At 51.2% G+C, this 22,207-nt stretch overlaps 1 protein-coding gene across 4 annotated transcripts in view; it reads right to left on the bottom strand.

The window, feature by feature from the left end:
- GTPBP1 (GTP binding protein 1) overlaps positions 1–22,207 on the bottom strand; it is a 26,439-nt gene extending 4,232 nt beyond the window's left edge. The window contains exons 1-12 of one of the 4 annotated variants that reach the window (XM_061418552.1): positions 21,776–22,204; positions 19,080–19,191; positions 12,713–12,893; positions 11,807–12,155; positions 8,843–8,966; positions 7,927–8,041; positions 5,922–6,066; positions 5,624–5,806; positions 4,719–4,854; positions 3,924–4,102; positions 2,517–2,717; positions 4–1,638 (exon numbers count right to left, since the gene is read on the bottom strand). In XM_061418552.1, the coding sequence (XP_061274536.1) occupies positions 1,546–1,638; positions 2,517–2,717; positions 3,924–4,102; positions 4,719–4,854; positions 5,624–5,806; positions 5,922–6,066; positions 7,927–8,041; positions 8,843–8,966; positions 11,807–12,155; positions 12,713–12,893; positions 19,080–19,191; positions 21,776–21,967 (2,010 nt within the window). In that variant the 5' untranslated portion in view covers positions 21,968–22,204 and the 3' untranslated portion in view covers positions 4–1,545. Of the gene's footprint in view, positions 1–3; positions 1,639–2,516; positions 2,718–3,923; positions 4,103–4,718; positions 4,855–5,623; positions 5,807–5,921; positions 6,067–7,926; positions 8,042–8,842; positions 8,967–11,806; positions 12,156–12,712; positions 12,894–18,768; positions 18,835–19,079; positions 19,192–21,775 lie in introns of those variants that run through there. The other 3 variants (XM_061418555.1, XM_061418553.1, XM_061418554.1) reach the window with 3 other exon arrangements.

Raw genomic sequence — 22,207 nt, 5'->3', positions numbered from 1 at the left:
CCGTCAACTTGGAACAAACTTTTATTTTGTGTGCTGGTCTGGTCGGTCCATGGCCACAGGTAAGTGGTAACTAGAAATAGTTAGAAGGAGGGGAGGAGAGGGGACCAGTGGTCTGGACGCAGGAGGAGTGGTGAAGGGTTGGGGACGGAGGGGAGGTGAGGCTGAGAAAGGACCCAGCCAGGTAGGTGAGTGTCCCAGGCTAGAGAAAGAACACAGCTCTGCCCACAAGTCCACCCTGAAGTGAGGGCTTAGTCCACAGCTCAGGCCAGGCTGGTTTGGGGCCCATGTTGCCCTCTGGCCTGGGCAACACCACTCCCACCCCAGGCAATGATTCTTCCTGAGGGCTTAATACTCTTGAGATGGGTCTGGAAGAATCTTGTTAATACCTCCTACCTGCCCTCCCTGTACTCCAATTAGAGCTTCCCAATCTGGGGCTCTGGCCCTTCACTCTTGTGCTCCTGTAGCAGCCACACTGGGGCGATGTGGGCAAGGAGGGGTTCTGACCCTGCCTGGCTCAGAGGAACAGCCGGCACCCCCACCAAAAAGATGGGCTGCTGAGTGTGAGCCTGAGCGGGCGGCCCCCAATCCTGGTCCTCAGTGGCCTGAGGTTCAACAAGACTCAGTGTCCAAGTCCAAGCAGGAGGCAGCCATGGGAAGGGCGAGGCGAGAGCCTCTACCGTGACAGAATCGGCCGAGGAGGGGTCACCCCAGTCAGCTAGGCAAACAGAAGATTGTCTCGGAGGGGCAAGAAAAGCCATCAGCTGTCTAGATCAAGGGCGAGGGTCAGAGATAGGGGAAGGAGGACCCTACAATCCAATCGCCAATACCCTCCACACATCTACAGGTTACAGCTTAAGAGCTTTTGGCATTAACTGTTTGGGAGTTCAAGGGGAACAAGAGGGAGAAAGAGACTAGGGAACCACCACTCTTGGCTCTGCTAAGATCCCCAAGTGCCGGAAGGAGGACTCCAGTACCAGCAGACACTCCCACCTGGACGCCCGCAGCCCCGAGGCGGCTCCAGGCGCAGAGAATGGACACAGGGAAGGGGAGGCGGGGCGCGTCATCCCGACAGCCCCAGAAGGTTCGCACAGACACACACAGACGGACGCACGGACAGGCAGCCAGCTAGCTCCTGGAGGCCGGTGGCCAGCCACAGAGGAAAAAGAAGAAAGACGCCCAGGGCCCTGAACGGCCGCACTCCTGCACCTCAGACACACATGCCCACACACAACCACACGCACACTAGATAGAGAGAGAGATATATAATAAAAAGAATAAAAACTAAGGGCCCGGATGTACAAAAGAGGTGTGAGTGAGGAAGAAGGCAGGGAGGAGGGTGGGAGATGGCCAGTCCTCTCTGGAAGTCTGGCCACCTTCCTCAGCTTATAAATTACAGCCCCCCTGGAAAATGGGGGTGGGGGGAATGATGAGGCTCCGGGTGCGGCCGGGGGAGGGCAAGTGGCGCCAGGGCTGCTCTGGTCCCTCTGGCAGAGCCGGGGCCAGAGCACTAGGATCCCTCGGGTGGCGGAGGTGGGCTGGGGAGACTCAGCAGCCGCTGGCGGGAGTCATGCAGGCCCCCTGGGACTTCACCTTGTGACGCTGGCCCCCCCGTCGCCGGCCCCCACTGCTGGGCTTGGGCTGAAAGAGAGAAGGAGGAGCTTGAGAAGCGGTGGTCCGCTGGGCCCAGGGCAGCACAGGGTACAGAGGGGCCATGGGAAGCGGGGGCCGCCTGTGAGCGAGCGGCTGTCTGGGATGGAGCCGGCGCCCACCCTGCCTTCCTCGCAGGTGGTGGGTCGCAGTGATCAGGGTGTGAGGAGCAGTTCAGGGGGCACACAGGGGGCGGGAGCAAACAGTGCCACCGCTGACAGGTGCAAAGGGAAAGCATGCAAAGGACGCAGAGGGGAGACTCGACAGGAGGGCGGGGGGAGAGCAGGAAGGAGGAGTCCAGGCAGAAGCTCTCTATCCAGAGAGGAGTCAGGGAAGACTCTGGAAAGGAGCAATGTGGGGGTGCAAGGAGAGGACTCCAGGGCCCAGAGCTGGCCGGAGGTTCTGAGTGAGAGCCACACTGACCGGGGCCCGAGGCCACCCACCCCTCACGTCACGTTGGGGAAGGGGCCCAGAAGGACCCTTGAAGGCAGCATCTTTCGGACACCCGTGGCTGCAGTGTGCACACATCACTTGTATTCTTACACACACACCACTCGCTCTTATTGTGACAGGGAAACTCTGACATTTTTAAATTCTATTTCATTAAAACTAAATGCTGGTCTGACTCATTAAGTTGACTTTACGTAGGCCACATCTCAAGTTTGAAAAACACTGCCTTAAGAGACCAAAAGCTCCCACTTAGAGAACACTTACAGGCCTGGAGTGTGGGAAACACCCACTGAGGAACTCAAGGACACGGCAGGCTGGCAAAGGCTGCCTGGGCTCTTCTGTGAGTCACCTCCACCCCCAACTCTCGCCCCCGCCCGCCTGAGGTGGTCAGGGGCCGGACTGGCCGGGGAAGCACTCACCTGTGGCTGGAGACTGCTGGATGCAGCCAGCTGGGTGGCCCCTAGGGAGCAAGCTTCATCTCCTGGTGGGGGGCCCCCCACTGTGGGCCCTCCAGAGGGGCCCCCCTCTTCTCTTTTGGGCAGGGGACCCTTTTTCGTCGATTGCATTTTAATCTGCTGGGGCTTGGAGTTCATTGGGGAGTTGTTGGTGGTCTGCAGGAGCTGCCAGAACCAAGGGGGTGGGGGTAAGACTGGAGTTGCCAGCCATGACATGGGCTCAACTGCCCTCGCCCCAGCCCGAGGTCTCAGGGACCTCCCACCCCTGGCCTGGAGGGCCTGGGCAAGGCAGGCAGGGGCTGGAGGGTGGCGAGTTGCCCTCTCCCCTCAGTGCACTCAGGCTGCCATGGTCGGGGCCAATGTCTCAGCGGTCTCCACCCAGCCCAGAAGGGTTTCAGGCTGTTCCCCACCCTGGCTGCTCTTCCCACAATGTGTGAACCCCAGCATCTGCTACTCAGCTCAGCTCCCAGGCAGGGGGTCCAGCCTGCCCTGAGCGTCAACCGTACCTCCTGCTGCCCATGGAACAAAAGTCTGGGGCAAGTTTTCATTTCAGGCTTCCCAAAGAGACCAAGTGAGTCTCCCAGGAGCTGGAAGCATTTGGAGTGCTGCCATCAGAATTCTTAAGAGCTACCACCCAGGAAGGACTGACTCAGAGCCTTCCCTGATGATCCCAGTTCAATCTCAAAGCAGGGAACAGGCCCAGCTGCACCCCCAAGGGCACTAGAGCACGTGCTAGTAGCTTCAGCCACACCCTCAGCCAGTCCGAAGCAAGGGGGCCTTCAAGGACACGATCCTCCCCTCTCCCCAACACACACTGCAGGCCCAGGGTCACACGAATGGGCCTAAGGCCATTCTGGAGAGACAGCAAGCCTGAGCCTGATTCCAAGATCTCAGACAGGCTGTATGGAGCAGGGATCAGACCACTTTCTCAAGGGCCCCTACTCAAGGCCATGGATAAAGTCTGCAGAGGGCATGAGGCGGGCTCCAGAACACAAAGAGCTTGAGCCTATGCCCCAATGCTGGCCAGCACTCATTCCAACTGGACCCACTACTGTAAGGGCACTGCCCCAGCCAGGCCACTGGAGCCTGTGCCCAGCTTCTCAGAAGCTGACTCTGCCTAGGCCAGGGAATTCTCCCACCATTCTCTTCTACCGACGACTGCCATGCCTCAACCCCACCTTCTCTCCACCGTGGTCGCCACCAAAGCCCAGAAGGACGGGAGGTCTAGAGATGCCTCTCAGGGCAGCAGAGCAGATGGCACTTGGTAAGATTTCACAGGGCTTCTCGAGAAGAGCGTGCTGTGCTCACAGGCTAGAACCGGAAGCCCCCGGCACTTCCTGCAGGCAGGCAAGGTGGTCTGCCCGGCCATACCTTAGTGATGGTGCCCACGGCCTTGGTGCGGCCTTCCCGGAACACCAGCCGCTGGTCTATGTGCAGGTACTCGGGGGTCTTGATGAAGCGGAAATGAACGGTGGCCTTGTCCCCAGTGCGCAGACAGTCCTTGTCCATGCTCAGGATGGTGGCCGTCTGCCTGATGCTCCCACAGTGCACTGCCAAGGGAGCCAGGAGGTCAGCAGAGGCCTGAGCCACCCAGGGGCCTCAGGGCAGGGGAGGCAGTGAGTGAAAGCATGAACCATGCTTGAGCTATGTAGCAGGCTAAACCTGGAGGGGCCGAGTGTGGCTAAGTGAGCTGGAGGCCTGCTCTCAGACTGATCCTGCCTCACACTCTCCCACTGTCCTCCAGTTTATAGATCCCACTGGTCCCTGGACCCACCGTCCTAGTTCTTGAACACAGGCACTCTGCTGGTATGCGTGCCTTCTCTGGACTTTGGGCTTCTTGATGGCAGTGCCCTCACCCATCTTGTCTTTGTCCCCCAGCACCTTAGCATCACTGCCTGGCACACAGCAGCGCTTGGCAGACGTCCGCTGAAGGACTGAGTGTGAGGTCTCTGAGGGCAGGTCCGAGTCTCCAGTGCCCAGCGCAGAACCAGCGCTCGGTTAGTGTTTGCAAGAATGAACAGACCACAGGCTACAGCTTGTAGGTGGAACAGAGGGGATGGTGTCACTAAACAGGACAGAGACCTGACTCTTGGCTGCAGCTGGAACTTTGGGGTGAGGGCTGCTGGAGCCGGGGACTTCCGGCTGGCAGTGCCCTTTGACACCTACCCATGGCCTGGTACCGCGGGCTGATTGTGGTGGGGTGGTGAAGGACCAGGATCTCGGCCTCAAACTCCCAGGAAGCTTGGGGATTCAGGCGTGGAGAAACCATCACCATGCCCTTCCGGATGGATGAGCGCTTGATCTGAAAACAAGAGGGAACCCCAGACCTCAGGGACAGTAATGCCCTGTGGCTTCACGCCCTGGTGTGGTGGGGCAGGAGTCCCTCTGAGAACTGGGACCAACAGGGCCTTGACCTCTCACTGCGCTGGACCACCAGCTTTCTAGGGCAGACTGTCCCAGGCAGACTTTAGGGCTCTGTCAGGGGGTAGTTATGGGGGCTCAGGAAAGACTTCAGTCAGAAAGCGTCATTTCAGCCAGACCTTGTGCATGGGCTAGAATTGAGTGAGTGGCAAAAGGGCAAAGATAGGCAAGCACTCAAGTGGGAGAAACAGGGTAAGCACAATACGACTGATGGAAAGTAGCAAGTCTGGCCTTGCTGGTTAATCTGTTTGGTGGGAAAAGTGGGTGACCCAGAAGCCAGCAGTCACCCCAGTCCCCTGCCCCAGGAACTGAAAGCTGAATGGCAAGAGACTCTGCAAGAGACCTCAACAGCCCCAGGTAGAAAGACCCTCTGCACAGCAGGCAGGCCCCCAGCTGACCTCACCCCTGGTGCAGGGTACCACGGCCAGACACTGTGTGGAGGAACAGAGCTCAGGAGGCCGCAGGCCTGGGTTCAAGTCCCAGTATGCTCCCCTGACAAGTCACTCAGGCTCTCTGAGCCTCAGTTTCCTCATCTGTGAAAGTGAGGTCAGCACTCCCTGCCTTGCAGAGCAGCTGTTGAGAGCTGGAGATGAGTCAGAGCCCAGCGTGACGCAGAGCCCGAGGGAGCTTGCAGCTCTCTCCACACTCACCTTCTTCAGTGCGAAGGAGGCAGTCTGGCCCCCGCGCACCTCCTTGACAGGCATGCGCTTTCGATGGATGGATTTGACAGCAATCGACAGGAAGTTACCCAAGGGATCTGGGCCCAGCAGCAGTGTGTCGTTCAGCTTGATCAGGCCCCTCAGTGTCGTCCCAGACACCACGGTCCCCACACCCTGCCGAGAAGACCCCAGCCCAGTGAGTCCATCCGCAGCACAAGCTGGCCCCAACAGCCCCGGAGAAGCACCGCTCAGCGCCCCAACCCTGTTCAGCCCACTGAAACGCACGCACCGGGACGGAGTAGGTGTCGTCAATCTGAAACTCGGCAGGCTCCTCCTCCCGGTAGCTGGTGCGAGGGGACAGCAGGTTGAGGAACATCTTGAGCAGGTCGAGGTTCTCACCTGTGACGTTGGAGATTTGGAATATCGGGCACATCCTGGTGGGGGTGTGGTGTGGAGACAGAGGAAGAAAGGTGCGCCCGTGGTGAGCGCCTGCCTGAGCAGGGAGGAGCAGCAGGAGGCCTCAGGCACGGCTGCTGTGACTGAGGGTGCCCCCACCACGCCGTCACTGGCCTCCCAGGCCCCGCCTAGCCCACCGACCCGTGCCTGAGGCCTCCTCTCCTTACACCATTTTGTCCCTGAAATCTGTCCCCTCCTCTCTTGTCTTGGCACCACTGCCCTATTCCAGGAGCTCGTGAGTACCCCTTCTTCTTACAGCGCACACATCCTTAAACCCTTAACCAACTCTCCACTGATGAGATACCAGATGGAATCCTTCCTCCCGACACCCCTACCAGTTTATTTCTCTCAGAGTCCTGTATTCCAGCTGGACTGGCGAATCCTCCCTTCTCCTCAAAGCTTTTTTCATTCCCATGTACTTGTTCACTCTAATCCGCCTGCCTGGACTCCTTCCCTCTTATCCAACTACTAAATCCTCTCATCAGGAAACTGTATTCAGTATGAATAGCCCATCTCTAATGCCGCCTCCTTCCAGAGAATCCTTCCCAGATGGGTACCCTTGACTCCCTCTGAGTTTTCAGAAAACTTTAAAAAAAAAACAAACACTGAAATATAATATAGTAGTTGATTTACAGTGCTAAATTTTTATGTAAAGTGACTCAGTTATACACATACATATATATTCAATATAATATATTCTTTTCTATATTCTTTTCCATTATGGTTTGTCATAGGATACTGAATATGCTACACAGTAGAACCTTGCTACTTATCCATTCTATATATAATAGTTTCCTGCCTATCTGCTATCCATGGTTAATCAAACTTCTCAAGATCAGGAATTACACGTTTGCTACATCTAGAATAAGGACTGTACAGAACAGGCACTCAACAAAATGAATGAACTGAAATGGGGCCAACTGAAGTGTACCCCCTCTGCTGGCCAACTGGTGGTACTAAAGACAGAGGTAGGGCAGAGAGAAAGGCCAAAATGTCGGGCTGCTCTGGGTCCTGGAGCAAACAGCCCCAAGACTACGGGAGAAGAAGCGGAGTCAACAAAATTTACTACTACCAAGAGACTATCTTTGACCAGGAGCCGACCACCCTGAAGACAAGGACTGTGCCCAAGTCAACTCTGAGTCCTCAATGCCTAAATGAAAAGCCCAGCACAGAACAAACATCCAATAAATATTTATGGAATCAAGGAATTCCCTGGCAGTCAACCACCTTCACTGCTGGCCTGGGTTCAATTGTGGTCAGGGAACTAAGAGCCCAAAAGTCATCCAGCACGGCCAAAAATATATATATATTTATAGAATCAAAGGACATGCTAATGAGTAAATGCCAAAACTCATCTGTGATTAGAGAGCTTTTGAGAAACAACAGTATAAAAGAAATTAGGGACTTCCCTGGTGGTCCAGTGGCTAAGACTCTGCACTCCCAATACAGGGGGCCTGGGTTTGATCTCTGGTCAGGAAACTAGATCCGGAATGCTACAACTAAGACCCAGTGCAGCCAAATAAATAAAATATATTTATTTTAAAAGTCAATAGAAACAGTTATAAAAATGGCTGTGTATCTATCAAACACCAGCCACGCGCAGTGCTAAGTGCTTTACATACATCATTGCCAACACTTACAAGAGCCCTATGAAGAAGATAACATCCATTTCACAGGTAAGGACACTGAAGTCTCAGCTAGTACTCCAACTTCAGTGAGGCCAGCACCTCACAATCTGGGTCACCTCATACAGCCCCTGAGCAACACCGCTGCGAGCAGAATCATCTATTTCAACCAATCTCTGTGCCTGTGCCCAAGTGACCGCTCCCCACCATTACCTCTCAGAGCTGAAGTTGGAGGCTGTAACAATCACATCATCCTTGCTCTGCACCAGCACAGGGATCTTCCGGCAGCCTGGTGACTTCAGCAGGCGCTGCAACAGCTTCAGGGTTTCTTAAAGGGTGAAATGGAACAAAATTAGGGGGACACAGCCTTCTCTTTGGCCAGGCTTCCAAGGCAAGACAGGTCCATTCATTAGTGACTCAGCAGGAGACAGACAGACACACAGTGTTAAATGCCATAATGCCTGGAGAAGAGAAGGAGGGCCAAAACTGGGTGAATGCTTGCCAGAGTAGGAGGAGACTGATGGGGAGTGTGTGCTCAGGCCACAGGTCTGAAACCTGTCAGGTTTCTCCAGAGTCTCTAGAAGACTCACATCCTATACGCAAGTGACTTGGGGGTCCATGAGAAGGACAGTGTTGTTCCTAGAATGCTCTGTTTCCTGGGAAAAAATTCATCTGACAAGAGGATCTCTGGATGTTTAGACACCTGCAGAAGCCCTTACGAGGCCCTCCAAAAAGATCATTCTCTCCCACCATCTCTAGCCTAGTCTTGCAACTTTGTTTTGAAGCCTTTGGTTGCAAAAGACCATCAGACTCTGCCCAAATGTCTCCATATATGCCCAGCTTAGATGGAAAAACCCAACCCCCTCTGCCTAGAACCATCTGAAAAGAGATGCCAGATTAGGGCCTTCAAGGATCCTGCATTTTTAACCAGAAGGAACAATGAGCAGGAGGTAACTCCAGGCTGTGCTCAGACCAAGAGCCAAACAGGGAGGAAGCAGAAGTCTCTGGGCTGGTGGACATTCAGGCCAAGGTCTATGCCCAGTATAAGGAAGCAGAAGATCCCAGGCTGCAGACCACCAAGGAGCCACCGTGGGTGACTGTGCCACAGACTGCTGCCGCCAGCACTTACCTTGTAGGATGTTGGCAGGACACATGTCAATCTTGGTGACCACCACAAACACAGGCACGTTGAGGGCCAACGCCAAGCCCAGGTGCTCCTTGGTCATCCCTACGATGCCAGCGTTGCTGCCCACCTGCCCCAACACAGAAAGGACTATCAGGACAAGGGGCACAGAGAGTGCTGCTGGTGGGCACAGGGGTGCAAAGAAGCCTGAGGGAAGAGAGCACTCTCATCTTTGAGGCCACTATCAGAACAAAACACAGGGGCCGCAAGTCTTCGGCCAGAAACCAAACAGCTGTAGCTAAAAGCTGGGCTGGGCACAGACCGCTTTAACCTCCCATATAACAAGATGGCCTGTCAAAATCTGAGGAGACTTGGAGGCAATAAAAAAGAAGACAAACTCAGTCTGGGAAAAGAAATGTCCAGAGTCATCAAAGTGGATTCAGTTTAACATCCCTGGCCCCCAGTTACCCTATCTATAAAATGGGAGGAGAATAATATTCACTTTAAAGAGTTCACTTGAGGTTTAAATAACCAAACATGTTTTAAAAGGCCACACAGAACTAGCAGGAATTAGGTCTTCAGGCAAGAGCCACTGTTACTACTGTTATCATTCCTTCCTGTAACAATAAACATTTCCAAGTATCATAAAGGCCAGTTACATGAATTAATGCACATGCACAAGTGTGCCTGCAAAAGAAAGAGGAAATTCCTCTCCACTGATATGGGGTACTCTCTAAGATATGTTTGAAGGGGAGAAAAGCAAGGTGGTATAAGAGTGGTGATTAGATCACTTTGAAAAAAAGCAGCTGTAAGACATCCCAGGGAACATCTGAGATAATGTAAACACTTTTAGACTAGATACTGTATGATATTAGTGCACTCTTGTTCATCTTCTTGGGTGTAAAAACAGTAGCAGACTGTGCGCTGAAGTATTTTAGGACCTGTGAGAGGCATTTGGGGTGAAGAGTCACAATGTCTATAATATAATCTACTTTCAATACACACACATTTGCTGGTATGATTACAAAATATCTCTAGAGGATGTGTAAGAAACTGGCTGTACTGGTTGCCTCCGGAGAAAACGGAACAGAGGCAGGAGAGAGACTTCTCACTCTAAAGTGGAAAGCCTCTAAAGTCCTTAGGTACCTTTTAATTTTTATACCATATGCATGTATTACTCACTAAAACAAAATAAGGTTAAAATTGCCATGACATATTTATACAGGCCTTCATACATTCCAGAGTGTTTTCAAGTGATGCTCTCACTGGTCATCACAGTTCCCAGGGGAGCTATCACCCCACCAACACAGATGTCCCACACATGTTCCCTCTGACTACACCACGACCTCTCTACCATCTTCCTCCTAAATCTTCCCATCCCTCCCACCACCTTTCCTAACCTACCCAGACCTGCTTCTCTTCTTCCAAGAGGGATATGAGAAAGCTCTCTCTCTGCTGTCTCTGTATTTTCAAGGTTTTTTTTTTTTTTTTGAAATTGACTGCCATGAAACAATAATCAAGTATTTCATTGTTTTCTACAGAGATTTTTAGTATTTAGCTCCTGACCTAAAAGTTAAATAATTTATAACATCTCATCTGGGGTGAAGACATGTCCATTGATCACTGTAGCCATGTGGGAGACCCAGGTTTGATTCCTGGGTTGGGGAGATTCCCTGGAGAAGGAAATGGCAACCCACTCCGGTATTCCTGTCCAGAAAATCCCACGGACAGAGGAGGCTGCAGGGCTATAGCCCATAGGGTCGCAAAGTGACTGACACTAGCTAACTGTAGCTCAGTTAGAAAAACGCTCATTTTAAACTGATTTCTATACCCTTAATTTTAATCCAACAACTGCCCCAAATACACTCTACGCTCTTCCTCTAAAACCCCTTCGGGAAGAGCAGCTTTCCTTGGCCGGTCAAGGTTGGTAAGGGTCCTCTGCAACGTCCAAAGACACAGGAGATGAAACCACACTGAGATCCTAAGAACCTTGGGCAGAGAGCTGACGAGTGTTCACACATATGCTCTGCCTCTCTTTGCTCTCCAGGCTGGAGAGAATTTGCCCGAGAACCTGTTCGTTGGGCAACTTGATCAAGTTTGTGCTGAACAGATGCTTTCATTTACTATACTTATTAATACAGGCAGCTGGAGGGACTGGGAAATGGGGAAGGGCTTTGAGAAGGATTTGCCAAAGGAAAACCAGCTTGCTTGCACTCTGTGAAAGCTTTGAAGTCGTGACCAAGGCTGTGGGCCTCACAGACTCCTACTCTCTGGCCAGGAAGATCCAAGAGACCCAACTGCGGGATTCACAACGTGATCCAGCCCAGAAGCCTCTGCTCCCTTCCCTCTTCAGTTTATCCACGTGGTGAGGTGCTGAAAAGTCTATTCCCACCAGACTGTGAGCTCTATGGGCGCTCAGGACAGCCTGTTCACGGCTCTATTTTCGGGCCTGGCACAGTGCCAGGCACACAGAAGCCTCTCAACAAGTAGCTGTGAGAGGCGGACACCAGTCCCAGGCTCAGAAGAGACCGCCTTCTAGCCCCTCAGTGGCTGTCCGTGCTCTCGCCTCCACTTCGTCCCCAGGCTGCCCCATCTCTGAGGGTGCTGCCCAGTATAACCTCAAAAATAGCCCGACCCCAGGAGGAAACACCTTTCAGAGGTGTTTCCTTTCAGAAGGTAGTAAGAAACGCCCCGGGAGAACCCTCCTCTACACCTCTCTGAAAAACAAGAGAGGTCTGCAGATGGCACCTTGGTTTCTCTTCGAGGATCTCTTCCTGGCCTCACCTAGCAGAAAGATCAAGGTACACCCTTGAGAAGACCGGGCACCCTTGCAACACTTGTCGTTCTTATCCGGTTTCAATGCCCTAAACCAAAGGCTCCTGCCTCAGAACAATTGTAAACACTTGTATACCACCATATCCCAGGATCCGAGCTGAAGCCCCCCGCCCTCCTCAGCAGCACCTCACTTACCATGAGCATGCAGAAGTCAGGCAAATGGCCGGTCATGCCAAAGACAGTGGTCTTCAGGTACTTCTCATGGCCGGCCAAGTCGATGAAGGTAATCACCTTAGTGGATTTCTCACAGATCTTTGTCCACTCCAGGCTGCCGCCGTGGCTGTCTGGCTTGTTTACCACATTTCCTTCACTGTCAAAGCCCAGAATGTCGTTGCCCACGCTGCTGGTGCGACCCGACTCAATCTCATGTTTGTGGCGGAAGAGTTTCTGGCGGGCAAAGCCTCGCCCATTGTCCAGCTCCCCGTGTGTCAGGACCCCCAGAAGCGTGCTTTTGCCAGCATCCACGTTGCCCACAACTGCTACCCTGCGTGTACACAAACCCATACATTTGTGTGAGAGTTGGTGGGTGAGTGAGAGTTGGTAGGTGAGTGAAGTGAACTCCAGCAACTGGACCTGTAGGGACGGGCTCACCCGAGCCTCTCCAGTTCTCTGCTCCTTTGAGTCATGGGTGAGCACGTTGGGAATGCTCTTGGAGCTGTACCCAGGGACTAAAATGTTACTTAGGAGGAACTGAGCTCCCCGACAGGAGCCCTAAAGCCAAGAGGGGCACATGATGCTCTCCTCCATGACCCTGGTTTCTAGCCTCCCAGGCTGAGGGGAGAGCAAGTACCCCCACAAAGTGGCCACAGAACGCAGGGCTGGCCTCCCTCCCACTCTTTCCAAATGGGAGGATTTAAAGATGAAAAAGTATGGAAACATAGAATGGAGCCATTGATGTCACTGGACACTCTTTCCAGGCCTCAGGAAGCAAAAGGACGAAGTGAGTGTGCCCGGTGTCAAAGGCTCAATCACCATTCTCTGTGGTGCCCGGGACCCCAAGGTCATGCTGCAGGGGACCTGGAACCGTTCAGGGCCCCTCACCTGACTTCCAGGAAGTCATTGTCTCCTACTCGTTTTCGGACCAGGTAATCGCGCACACGGCCCCCGGCCTCTTGCCGCTCCCGCAGGAGGATGACATCAGCCTCTATCTGCTCTGCCATGCTCTTCACGGTGGCGTAGGAGGCCTCCATGTCAGCTTCACTCAGCCCGTACTCAGTCCCATCTGGTGACAAGAGTCCACACGTCAGCTGCCACCAAGTCAGCCAGTTAACCACCCGTCACCAGGGCCCCACTCTGGGCACTGCAGAACATGGCTCTCTACCTGACACTTCTGACACTCGGGCACGTGTGGAGTTCATAAGTAACAGGGCTTCCCCATTAAGCAGGGCAGTCATTAATTCCTTCAATGGTAATCAGGGAGACTCTCCCAGGTTTCATGCCAAGTCTCATGCTGGGTACTGGGAATACAGGTGCCCTTGGCGGGTTCACAGCCCAGTGGGAGAGACAGGAAATTAATTAATTGCCATACTGCTTGAGTGCTGTACTATACAACAGTACAAAGAGAATGTAAAGCATGAGCAACTAGCATTGCCTAGGGAAGCTGAACACAGCTTTGCAGGGTGCTGACTTCAAGCTGGGACTCCGAACATGAAAAACGGGCCTGCAGAGAAAGGAGGGAAGACATGATAAGCAGCAGAGCAAAGCGTGGAGCCCGGCAGATCATGGCACATTCAGGGACCGAGAAGCAGCTTGGTGTGCTGGGGAGCAGGATGTCAAGTGGCAGGAGACCATGTGACAGCTGGAAATGGTCAGGCAGGTGAACATCACACAGCAGCAACACACACATATACCAGGGAGGGAAGCCTCGGTGGTTACATGGGGGAGTAACATGATCAGATCGCCGTGGGACAGAAAGATCTCTTGAGCAGCAATGTAAAGTGTGTGCTGGCAAGCAAGAGACCAGAAACGGGGAGCCAAGTTTAGGAAGGAATTCTAATAATACAGTCAAGAGATAACAAGGACAGGAGACAAAGGAAAATGGGGAGAGAATTTACGAACGGCTTTAGGGACAGATTTTTCACGGAGTTGGCTCAGGTGAAACGTCCAGCAAGGAGCTGGAAAAACTGAGTCTGAGCTTAGGATGAGGGAGGAAGGACCAATCAACCAGTAATTTATGGAGTGCCTACTGTCTGACAATCTGGTCAGGTGCTTCCCACATGGAGTCACACTTAATTCCCACAGTAGCTGCCTCCGCTTTCCTCCAGCCTGTCTCCCCGAGAGCACCCCTGCTCCTTCCCTGGGCTCACCTGCAGCATGTGCCCCACCTCTTTTCTTTTCTGCCTCCCAAGACCCTGCAGCTGCTCTCATCCGCTTCCACGTCTCCCCTTACAAACAAGTTCAAGCCATTCCTAAACTAAAGGAGACCAACCTCTCCTCCTGTGCCCCAGCAAATGTACCGTGCTGCCATCCCCGCCAGAGGACACTTGGTGACTGCACCTCCTCACCACCTACTCACTGATCTGATGCCTCTGGAAAAAAACTGGCTTTCAAGTCAGCAGACGCCTTCTACCCCCTCATCCAAAGTCCTTTCCTCAAGCCCTGCAGAGTCAATGCCACTGGCCACCGTCCCTGTTGACTGAAGCACCTCACTCCCACTCTGCTTGCCTATAACCCGAACTCTGTTTTTCTTTTTATTTATTTACTTTTGGCCATGCCTTGCCACATGTGGGATTAGTTTCCCAACCAGGGATCGAACCAGTGCCCCCTGCACTGGTAGCTCGAAGCCTTGACCACTAGAGCACCAGGGAAGTCCCCCAGATTCTCCTGCTTCACCTCCCACCCTCTGGTTTCTCCTTCTGTCTCCTCTCCTGGCTCTTCCTGCTCCTGCCCCTAGATGCCAGCCTTTTTCAGTAGTTGGTCAGTGGCCCTCTTCTCTATCCTTGAACATTCCCCTCGACTATCTGGATATTCTATGGCTTCCACTGTCATTTGAAAACTGTAAGAAACATTCATAACTAGTCCTCTTCCCAGAGCTCTATCCACTCCCTTTTTAAACAACAGCACAAAACCTAACAGCATTAACAAAGCATTTCAGTCCTCCCTGTAGCCCTATGAGTTAGATACTACTGTTCCCATTTAGTACTGGGGTACACGGAACCCAGAGGTCTCAGAGCTGGGAGGGAGCAGAGGGGCCATGGGTCTTCTGATTCCACACCTAGAGCCTGTTCCTTTGGCAAGGGCTCCCCTTAATGCCAGACCAGTTCCTCCTCCTGCCTTCCCTGTTTCTGATGACACCACTATCCTTCCAGTCACCCAAGATTAATACTCATCACTCTAGTCCTGCCAAGTCTAGCTTTCCTTGTTCCTGCTCTCCTTTCTTTGCCAGTCCAATGTCACCAGCCTGATTCAGGCCCTCATTTACCTGAATCATCACAAGATCCCTAACTGGTCTTAACAAATCCCATCTGTTTCCTCCAACCCATCCTGCATAGATGCACAAGCTCGAGTTCCTAAACAATGCACAGCGCTGACATTGTCACTTTCAAGTCAAAACCTTGGAAGGGCTCCCCAGGTCCAGCAGCGTCCAGTTCTAATTCCTTAGAGGTGTCCATCTAAGGAATTAGAACTACTCCACCCCTTCCCCATCCTCCCCTCCTATATTCTGTTCCAGTGCAGATGGCCCAGTCACCATCCCCCATGTTTTCTGCACTCTGCCAGCTCTACACCTTTGCTCATGTATTTCCTACCCTGGAAAGCCAATCAGCACATTTCCACTTGTCAAAAGCCTACCCATTCTGCTCCCTTATGAAATTTACCACGAATAGTGTTTTGGATGTGTCTTCACCCACTATACGCAAGCATCTCGAGGATAAGGACCGTATCTCAAATATCCCTGGACACTCCATGAGGGGTGCCTTTCCTATACCAAGTCCGCAAATGTCTGCAAAATGCTAAAACAAATGAGCAAAGAGTGAGCAGTTGGGTCAAGGAGCTTCTAAATGCATGGCCAACTGAGCTCTGGAAATCTTCTGGATTTCCCCAGAGAAGGGATTGGAACTGTTCCTGAGAGAAGGCTGGCTGCCTTGCCATTCTGGCCAGATCCCCTTTTCTGTTTCTGTTACATTGAAAAGCAATGCTTTCAGGTTCTATCTCACACCAGGGGGCAATCAATAGCGTCACCTATCCATCCAGGGCTCCCAGTATTCTGTGACTGAAAATACCCCCAGTCACATCAGCCTTCTCCAGCATGTCCTCACTTGGTAGGAGTGGGAAAAAAAGCCAAGGAGAAAAGTCAGAGGTCCAATCACTAAGGGCCACATATTAAGCCTCGTGGGAAGCGAGTCAGATTTCGGTCCTGCTTCCTGACTCACCCTCCTGCTCAACATGCAGTAGGGGGTCCCCATACTTTTAGGATACAAGTCTAAACGCTTTGGTGTGGCATTCAAAGACTCTCAGAGCTGGGCCCTGACTACCGGTCCAGTGTCCCTTCCTGATACTCCCAATCTCACCCTCATTCCCACTTTACTGAATCACCTCTGATCCACCAAAAACTCCACAATCACAATGCCCCCATGCCTCTGTGCTTGTGGCTTTCTAGGCTCACTGACTACTGCCTCCACTCACCTAGGAAACTCCTACTCATCCTTTAGAATTCACTCATTGGGCACCTCCTCCTTCAGAAAGACTTTTAAGCCTTCTCTGACCCTGCCACAAACTTATAATACTCCTCCCACATTTCCTGAACTTTTAATGCAGTACTTAGTTCTTAGAAAGTCATGATTTAATATTTGAGGAATGAACAAGGTTCTTTTTGAAAGAGATCTCATGGTAAATCAATTATAACCTGGAACCTTTAAAAAGTGACTAACTACTAATACTAACTAAGCATTTATATAGTGCTTACTATATGCCAAGTGTTAATCCTCACCACGATACCACGGGCTAGATTCTATTATTATCTCCATTTTAAGGCAAGGGAAAGAACCCGTAAGGCAAACTCAGACCTGCCAGGTTCCAGAACCTGACCTAACTACAGAACTTGAACTAACTAATCACGGTGCCTCCTTTTAATATCAGTCTTAAGAATGTATATTTAAAGAGCACAATCCTCCACCCTGCTTAGAATTTTTTAATAACCTAATTTATCTATACAGATTTCTCTGAGGCGGGGGTGGCGGTGGGGGTGATGGTACCATTAGCCCCATTTTACAGATGAAGGAAGCAGTCAACAGAGGGGAAGCCCCAAATACACAGGAAGTCAGTGATGGAGCTGACCCCTGGGGCTTTGCATCTCCTTCAGTCTTCCATTTGAAGTTGAACTTGTTTAACTAGTTGCAATCTTTTTCTGCCTCTAAAGAATTCCAGCAGGAAGGAGTCACTATGAATCTAATAGTATCCAATTGGTAGATGCCAAGATAATGCTTTGGTGTGTAAGATACATGTTAATGAATGTTTGTTCTTATGCTTTGCCATGGGAGGGTTAATTAACTGTGAGCCATCAAGGTCTGGTAAAGTTCACTAAGAGTTCATATTAAAGAATAAGGGAGCAGTGGGGGCTTTACAGGGCTTCCCTGGTGGCTCCAACCGTAAAGAATCCGCCTGCAATGCAGGAGCTGCTGCTGCTGCTAAGTCGATTCAGTTGTGTCCGACTCTGTTCGACCCAGTGGACGGCAGCCCACCAGGCTCCCCCGTCCCTGGGATTCTCCAGGCAAGAACACTGGAGTGGGTTGCCATTTCCTTCTCCGGATTCAATCCCTGGGTTGGGAAGATCCTCTGGAGTAGGGAATGGCCTCCCACTCCAGTATTCTGGCCTGGAGAATTTGATGGACAGAGGAGCCTGGCTGGCTAGGGTTCATGGGTCGCAGAGTCGAACTCAACTCAGCTTTAAGAATCTGCATCTTCAACAAACAGTCCCAAGACTTGTCAGAATTGACCTAGATGTGGTTTTCTTCAATTTTATACCTTTGAAGTGATCTTTGAGTGGTTCATCCTATTACAGCAGGCCAGATGTGACACAAAGGCTTTTCAAAAGGCTACCAATGAACCCCTAGTCACCAAATGGAATGGCTTTTTCTGAACCTAACTCTCCCTGCTGTCTCTGTAACACTTGACAATGCTGACCATCTCTCTCTCTCGACATGAACCTCCTGCTTGGCCTATCTCTCTCACCATGCCTTCTTTAAAGTGATAAGACCTGAAACTGGGGAGGTGGCAGCAAAGACAGAAAGGAAAGGATAAACATGAGAAACATTTCAAAGGAAAGCAGAGCAGTATTGGGAGATCAAACCCTTCTTCCTTGCGTCAATTTTGCAGCATTTCTAAATGATGTTTTCTACTGAAGTTAATTATGTATATGCCATCTTTCCTTCTCAGGACAGAGGACAGATTATAAGTATCCAGTGTTTTGCAACAGTATCAAGACCTTAGAAGGATACTTAATAGATATTTGTCAAACAGTTCAAAACTGATTTTGAGATTTCTACCATCTTAGACTCACACTGTAGAAGAATTATTACCTGTCTTTATAAAAAGCTACATTCAGTGAAGAGAACTAGTCCTTTAATGATGCATGGAGGCCTACTTAAAACTTGCAAAGACCACAGACAAGATCTAGTACAGGCTAAACTGATAACTGTTAAACAAGCCCAGCTGCCATTTTAGCAAAGATAATGTCTAAATGAAGGTAAGAGTAAGCAGGCTTTGCATTGAGAGTATAAACTAGGAATGACGGGGGTGGGAAGCCCAGGATATAATCTGGGATTCTGTCAGGGGGATGGCCTTCCTCTAAAACAATGGGCCCCTAAAGTGGAATAAGAGGGCTAGAGGGCAATAACAAGTCTCTTCCAGAATGGCAACAAGCCTACGTATGTGATAGGATCTCACAGCTATTCCCACTGACTGGTCAGTGTGGACCAGGGCAAGGCAGCCTTGCTGAAGAGAGAATTCTGGATGTCCTTTTCTTGCTGACATCAAGAAGTATCACAGAGGTTCTCTGTTAAGCAGGCAACAAGCAGCAATGGGACTGGTAAATCAGACTTGGAGGGGAAGACCTAGAACTACCTAGGGAAGACTTAATTCTAGACCTAATTGTGACTTACTCCATTATCTCAGACAAGAAGTTTCCTTGCTCTGTGCTTCATCACACCTTATGCAAATGCAGGGTACTGGAAGCAGAAACGAAGCTTCTGTAAAATCTCTTGGAAAGTGAATCTTTAAAGTCAAGCACATTAGGACCACTAAGGTGGGAATTAACATTATCACGTTGTACTTTCACATTCTCCCAAACAGTTCTGCAGACACTAAAGAATCACTGCAACTGAGACACACGAACAGGAAAAGTTGATAAAAGAGGGAAAATGTGCTCTAAATAATGTTTTTAAAAATAAAGTGAAAGGAAAACTATGCTCACCTGATCCCTGCCCAATGACATATATGGTCTCTCCGCATCCCTCGTCCATCCTCTCCCACATTTGCCGAAGTAGGCTGTCATACTGCTCTGATGTAGGGCTCACTAGAACCAGCTAGAAGAGAAACCAACAGCCTTAGGACCACACTTACTAGAAGAGCACCACAGCCAAAGCAGATCAAAGACCCTGACTGAACCCCACTGCGCCCTGACCTAAACTAGCTTCGCAGCCCCCTCATGGCCTCTTTGCCTCTCTTCAAATAGCCTTTGAGCTCAAGGCCTTATGAGTTTGTTCGAACCCCAACCCACAGAAAAGAGGGTGTGAGCAGCCTGCCTCCTGCTGCTTAACACAAGGGGCAGGAGCCACAGGGACTGACAATGTGGCATTGTAGCCAGAAATTAATGAGCAGTGTTTTACACCTACATGCCAAGGTCTTCTACCTGCAGCTTGCAACTCACAGGACAGGGATCTCATATACTGCCATGCTCTCCATCCAAGGCCAATGGTTCCTATAACAACATAAGAATTCTGTTCCATCTTGCCTTGGCTATCTTGATTATTTAGGAATCGGCAGTAAAAACTGCTGCAAGATTTATCTTTATCAACAAAACACCCTTACCTCTAAGATGGGTATCAACACCATCATTTTGTGAATTTCTGCCAATAACATTAAAATATCAACCATTTATTTGGGGAGGCTGTTTACCAACAGGCATGTCAAATTCCATTCTCAAACTGTCATATGTGACCTTGGACAAAGAACTTAACCTCTGAGTCTCAGTTTTTTTAGTCTACAAAATGGAGATACTATTACCTACCTCCTAGGGCCACTGTAAAGACCAATAAGATAACATGTAAAGCATCCACTCCACAGCTCAATAAGTGGTAATTACAGTTTTCCCCACCCAGTCATTCCTAAATGAAACAAGATACCGCAATTCACTAATTCTGTCTCTCTTTGGAAGCTCTCAGAGTCTTACGTCCATCCCCACATTTAACTATGGCAAATATATACACTTACAGCTTCTAACCTTTCCCTCAGGAATCAGTCTATTTAACCCATCTCTTCTCTCTCATCACATCAGTTTTTTTCAATATCATCAGTATTAATTTACATAGCATCTTTAAAATAATGAGAAAGACTTCCTCAGCTTCATGACGAAGACACACCTCCCTACCCTGGAACATTAAATAAGTTGGTCAGGAAATAAATCTGTTTGCAACTCTGCTGGGCCATTTCCCACTGTTTTCAGGCTTCTTTAGCACCTTGGCCATGAACTGACATCTAGTTCATCTGCTTCCGAGTCAAGTGCATCTCTTACAATTTCCTGAGTTGACTCATCAGAGCCTGTACTTTGAACCTAGGTGCTGGGTCTTCTGCATTGTGTCCCATTGCCTCATACACTTCCCCTGATCATCCTCTCTTTGAACCTGGCCGGCAGCCTCATTATGGCAGTAGAGGCACCAGAGAGGACCCTGTGCTAAGCTGGAGTGCTGGCTTTTAAGCGCTCAGTGGAGACTAGAGGGAGAGAGCTGTTGGTTTCAAGAAAGTTCTCTCCAGTTTAGATCAAGTTTCATGAAGTTTTGTCACCACAGACTAAAAAATCACAAATGTTTTCAAAACTCATTAAACATCTCTATTGTAAGTATCCAACAACAGGTAGGAGGTGAGATGGGTGTGCTCTCTTGCATCAGCTGCTATTTAATCTGCACAGAGAATCATCAGTTCCTTCAATTCCCTTCAAACATTTACTGAGTAGTAAGTAACCGGCAGTGTAGTAGATTTCTTACATACGTTTCTCATTTTTACTACGTATTTGTACTAAAAAAAGATGATGAAGCTGGAGAACTGAGAGGTTAAGACACTTTCCCAAGGTCACAGAGCCTTTTTAACTGGCAGGGCAGCAAAGGGAACCCAGCCTAGTCCGACTCCCAAGCTAGCATTCTTTCCTTTAGCAACGTTAGGAACCTTCAAAACGCCAGTCCCAAATTATACTTAATTATTTATCCCCGCCCCCACCAGCGCCAAGCAGAAGGTTGAGCCCTTAAAATCCTGCCCACCTTCGCAAAAGCTCAGAAAACACGATCTAAAACGTCCTTCATTATTCCAGTCATACAAGATAAGGTTCCATTCCCAGAAGATGAAACTATGGGTCATGCCCATCTTTCACTTTTGTTTTGGGTGGATTTCTAAAGGAGACATTCTTGATTGAGTGACTACTTAATATTGCCTTTCTCCACACCAGGAAGAGCCGCAGCTGCCTCCCGGCTCCCCCTTCGACTACCTGATCCTCCCGCGCTCGCCCTGCCAGAGCCACCTTCGACCCTCGGCTGCCATGGACAGTCCACGGAGAGAGTCCCTCTCGATGTCCCGCGGAGGCGGCACCGCGTGGGGACCGCCACTGCGCGGGCAGCTGCCGGCGTCGGGCGCCCGCGTTCCACGTGGCGGAGCCGAGGGGTTGTGATCTCAGCGGGAGCCGGACGGCGGGGAGGCCGGGTGGGCGCCACCAGAGAAGGACTGCGGTGCCCGCGGGCAGCCGGAGCCGCCCCTAGCCCGGGAGCCCGCCGCGCGTCCCGCACTTACAGGTGGGCGGGCTTGGCCCCTCCCGCCCCCGCCGTCGCCCCAGAGACGGCTCGGCCCACCGCCCGGTTCCCCCTCAGTGCCCTGTCCCCTCAGCCGCCGGCGCCCGGGGCCTACCTTGCTGGTGAGGTCCAGCTCCGGTTCGCCGTTGAGCGCCTCGCCGTCCTCGCTGCAGTCCGAGTCGAAGCCCCCGTGGAGCCGGGCGGCAGCCGCAGCGGCTCTGGCCGCCCCCGGAGAGCTGGGCTCGGGGGCGAACATAGAGGCCGGGACCGGCGACTCCATCGGGGAGCGACTCCGCTCCGCCGCCATCTTTAATAACTTAGGCTAATTCGTAGCCGGCCTCCCCTCCCTCTCAGCTTATTTGCCTAATCTATGAGCGGCCACGCCCCCAAATCTTATCAGAATAATTTATGCGAAAATTCTCCCGCCGCGTAGAGGGTGACACGTATCTCTAGCTAAGAAACAATCGACCGGCCCTCTCGGCCACCAATCGCTACAGCTCGTTCAAGTACCTAATGAATAATTAATGAGGCCCAAAGCCCAACAACA

This window comes from Bos javanicus, chromosome 5 (genome assembly GCF_032452875.1).
Source record: "Bos javanicus breed banteng chromosome 5, ARS-OSU_banteng_1.0, whole genome shotgun sequence".
NCBI lineage: Eukaryota > Metazoa > Chordata > Mammalia > Artiodactyla > Bovidae > Bos > Bos javanicus.
This window is presented reverse-complemented; position numbering and strand designations above follow the sequence as displayed.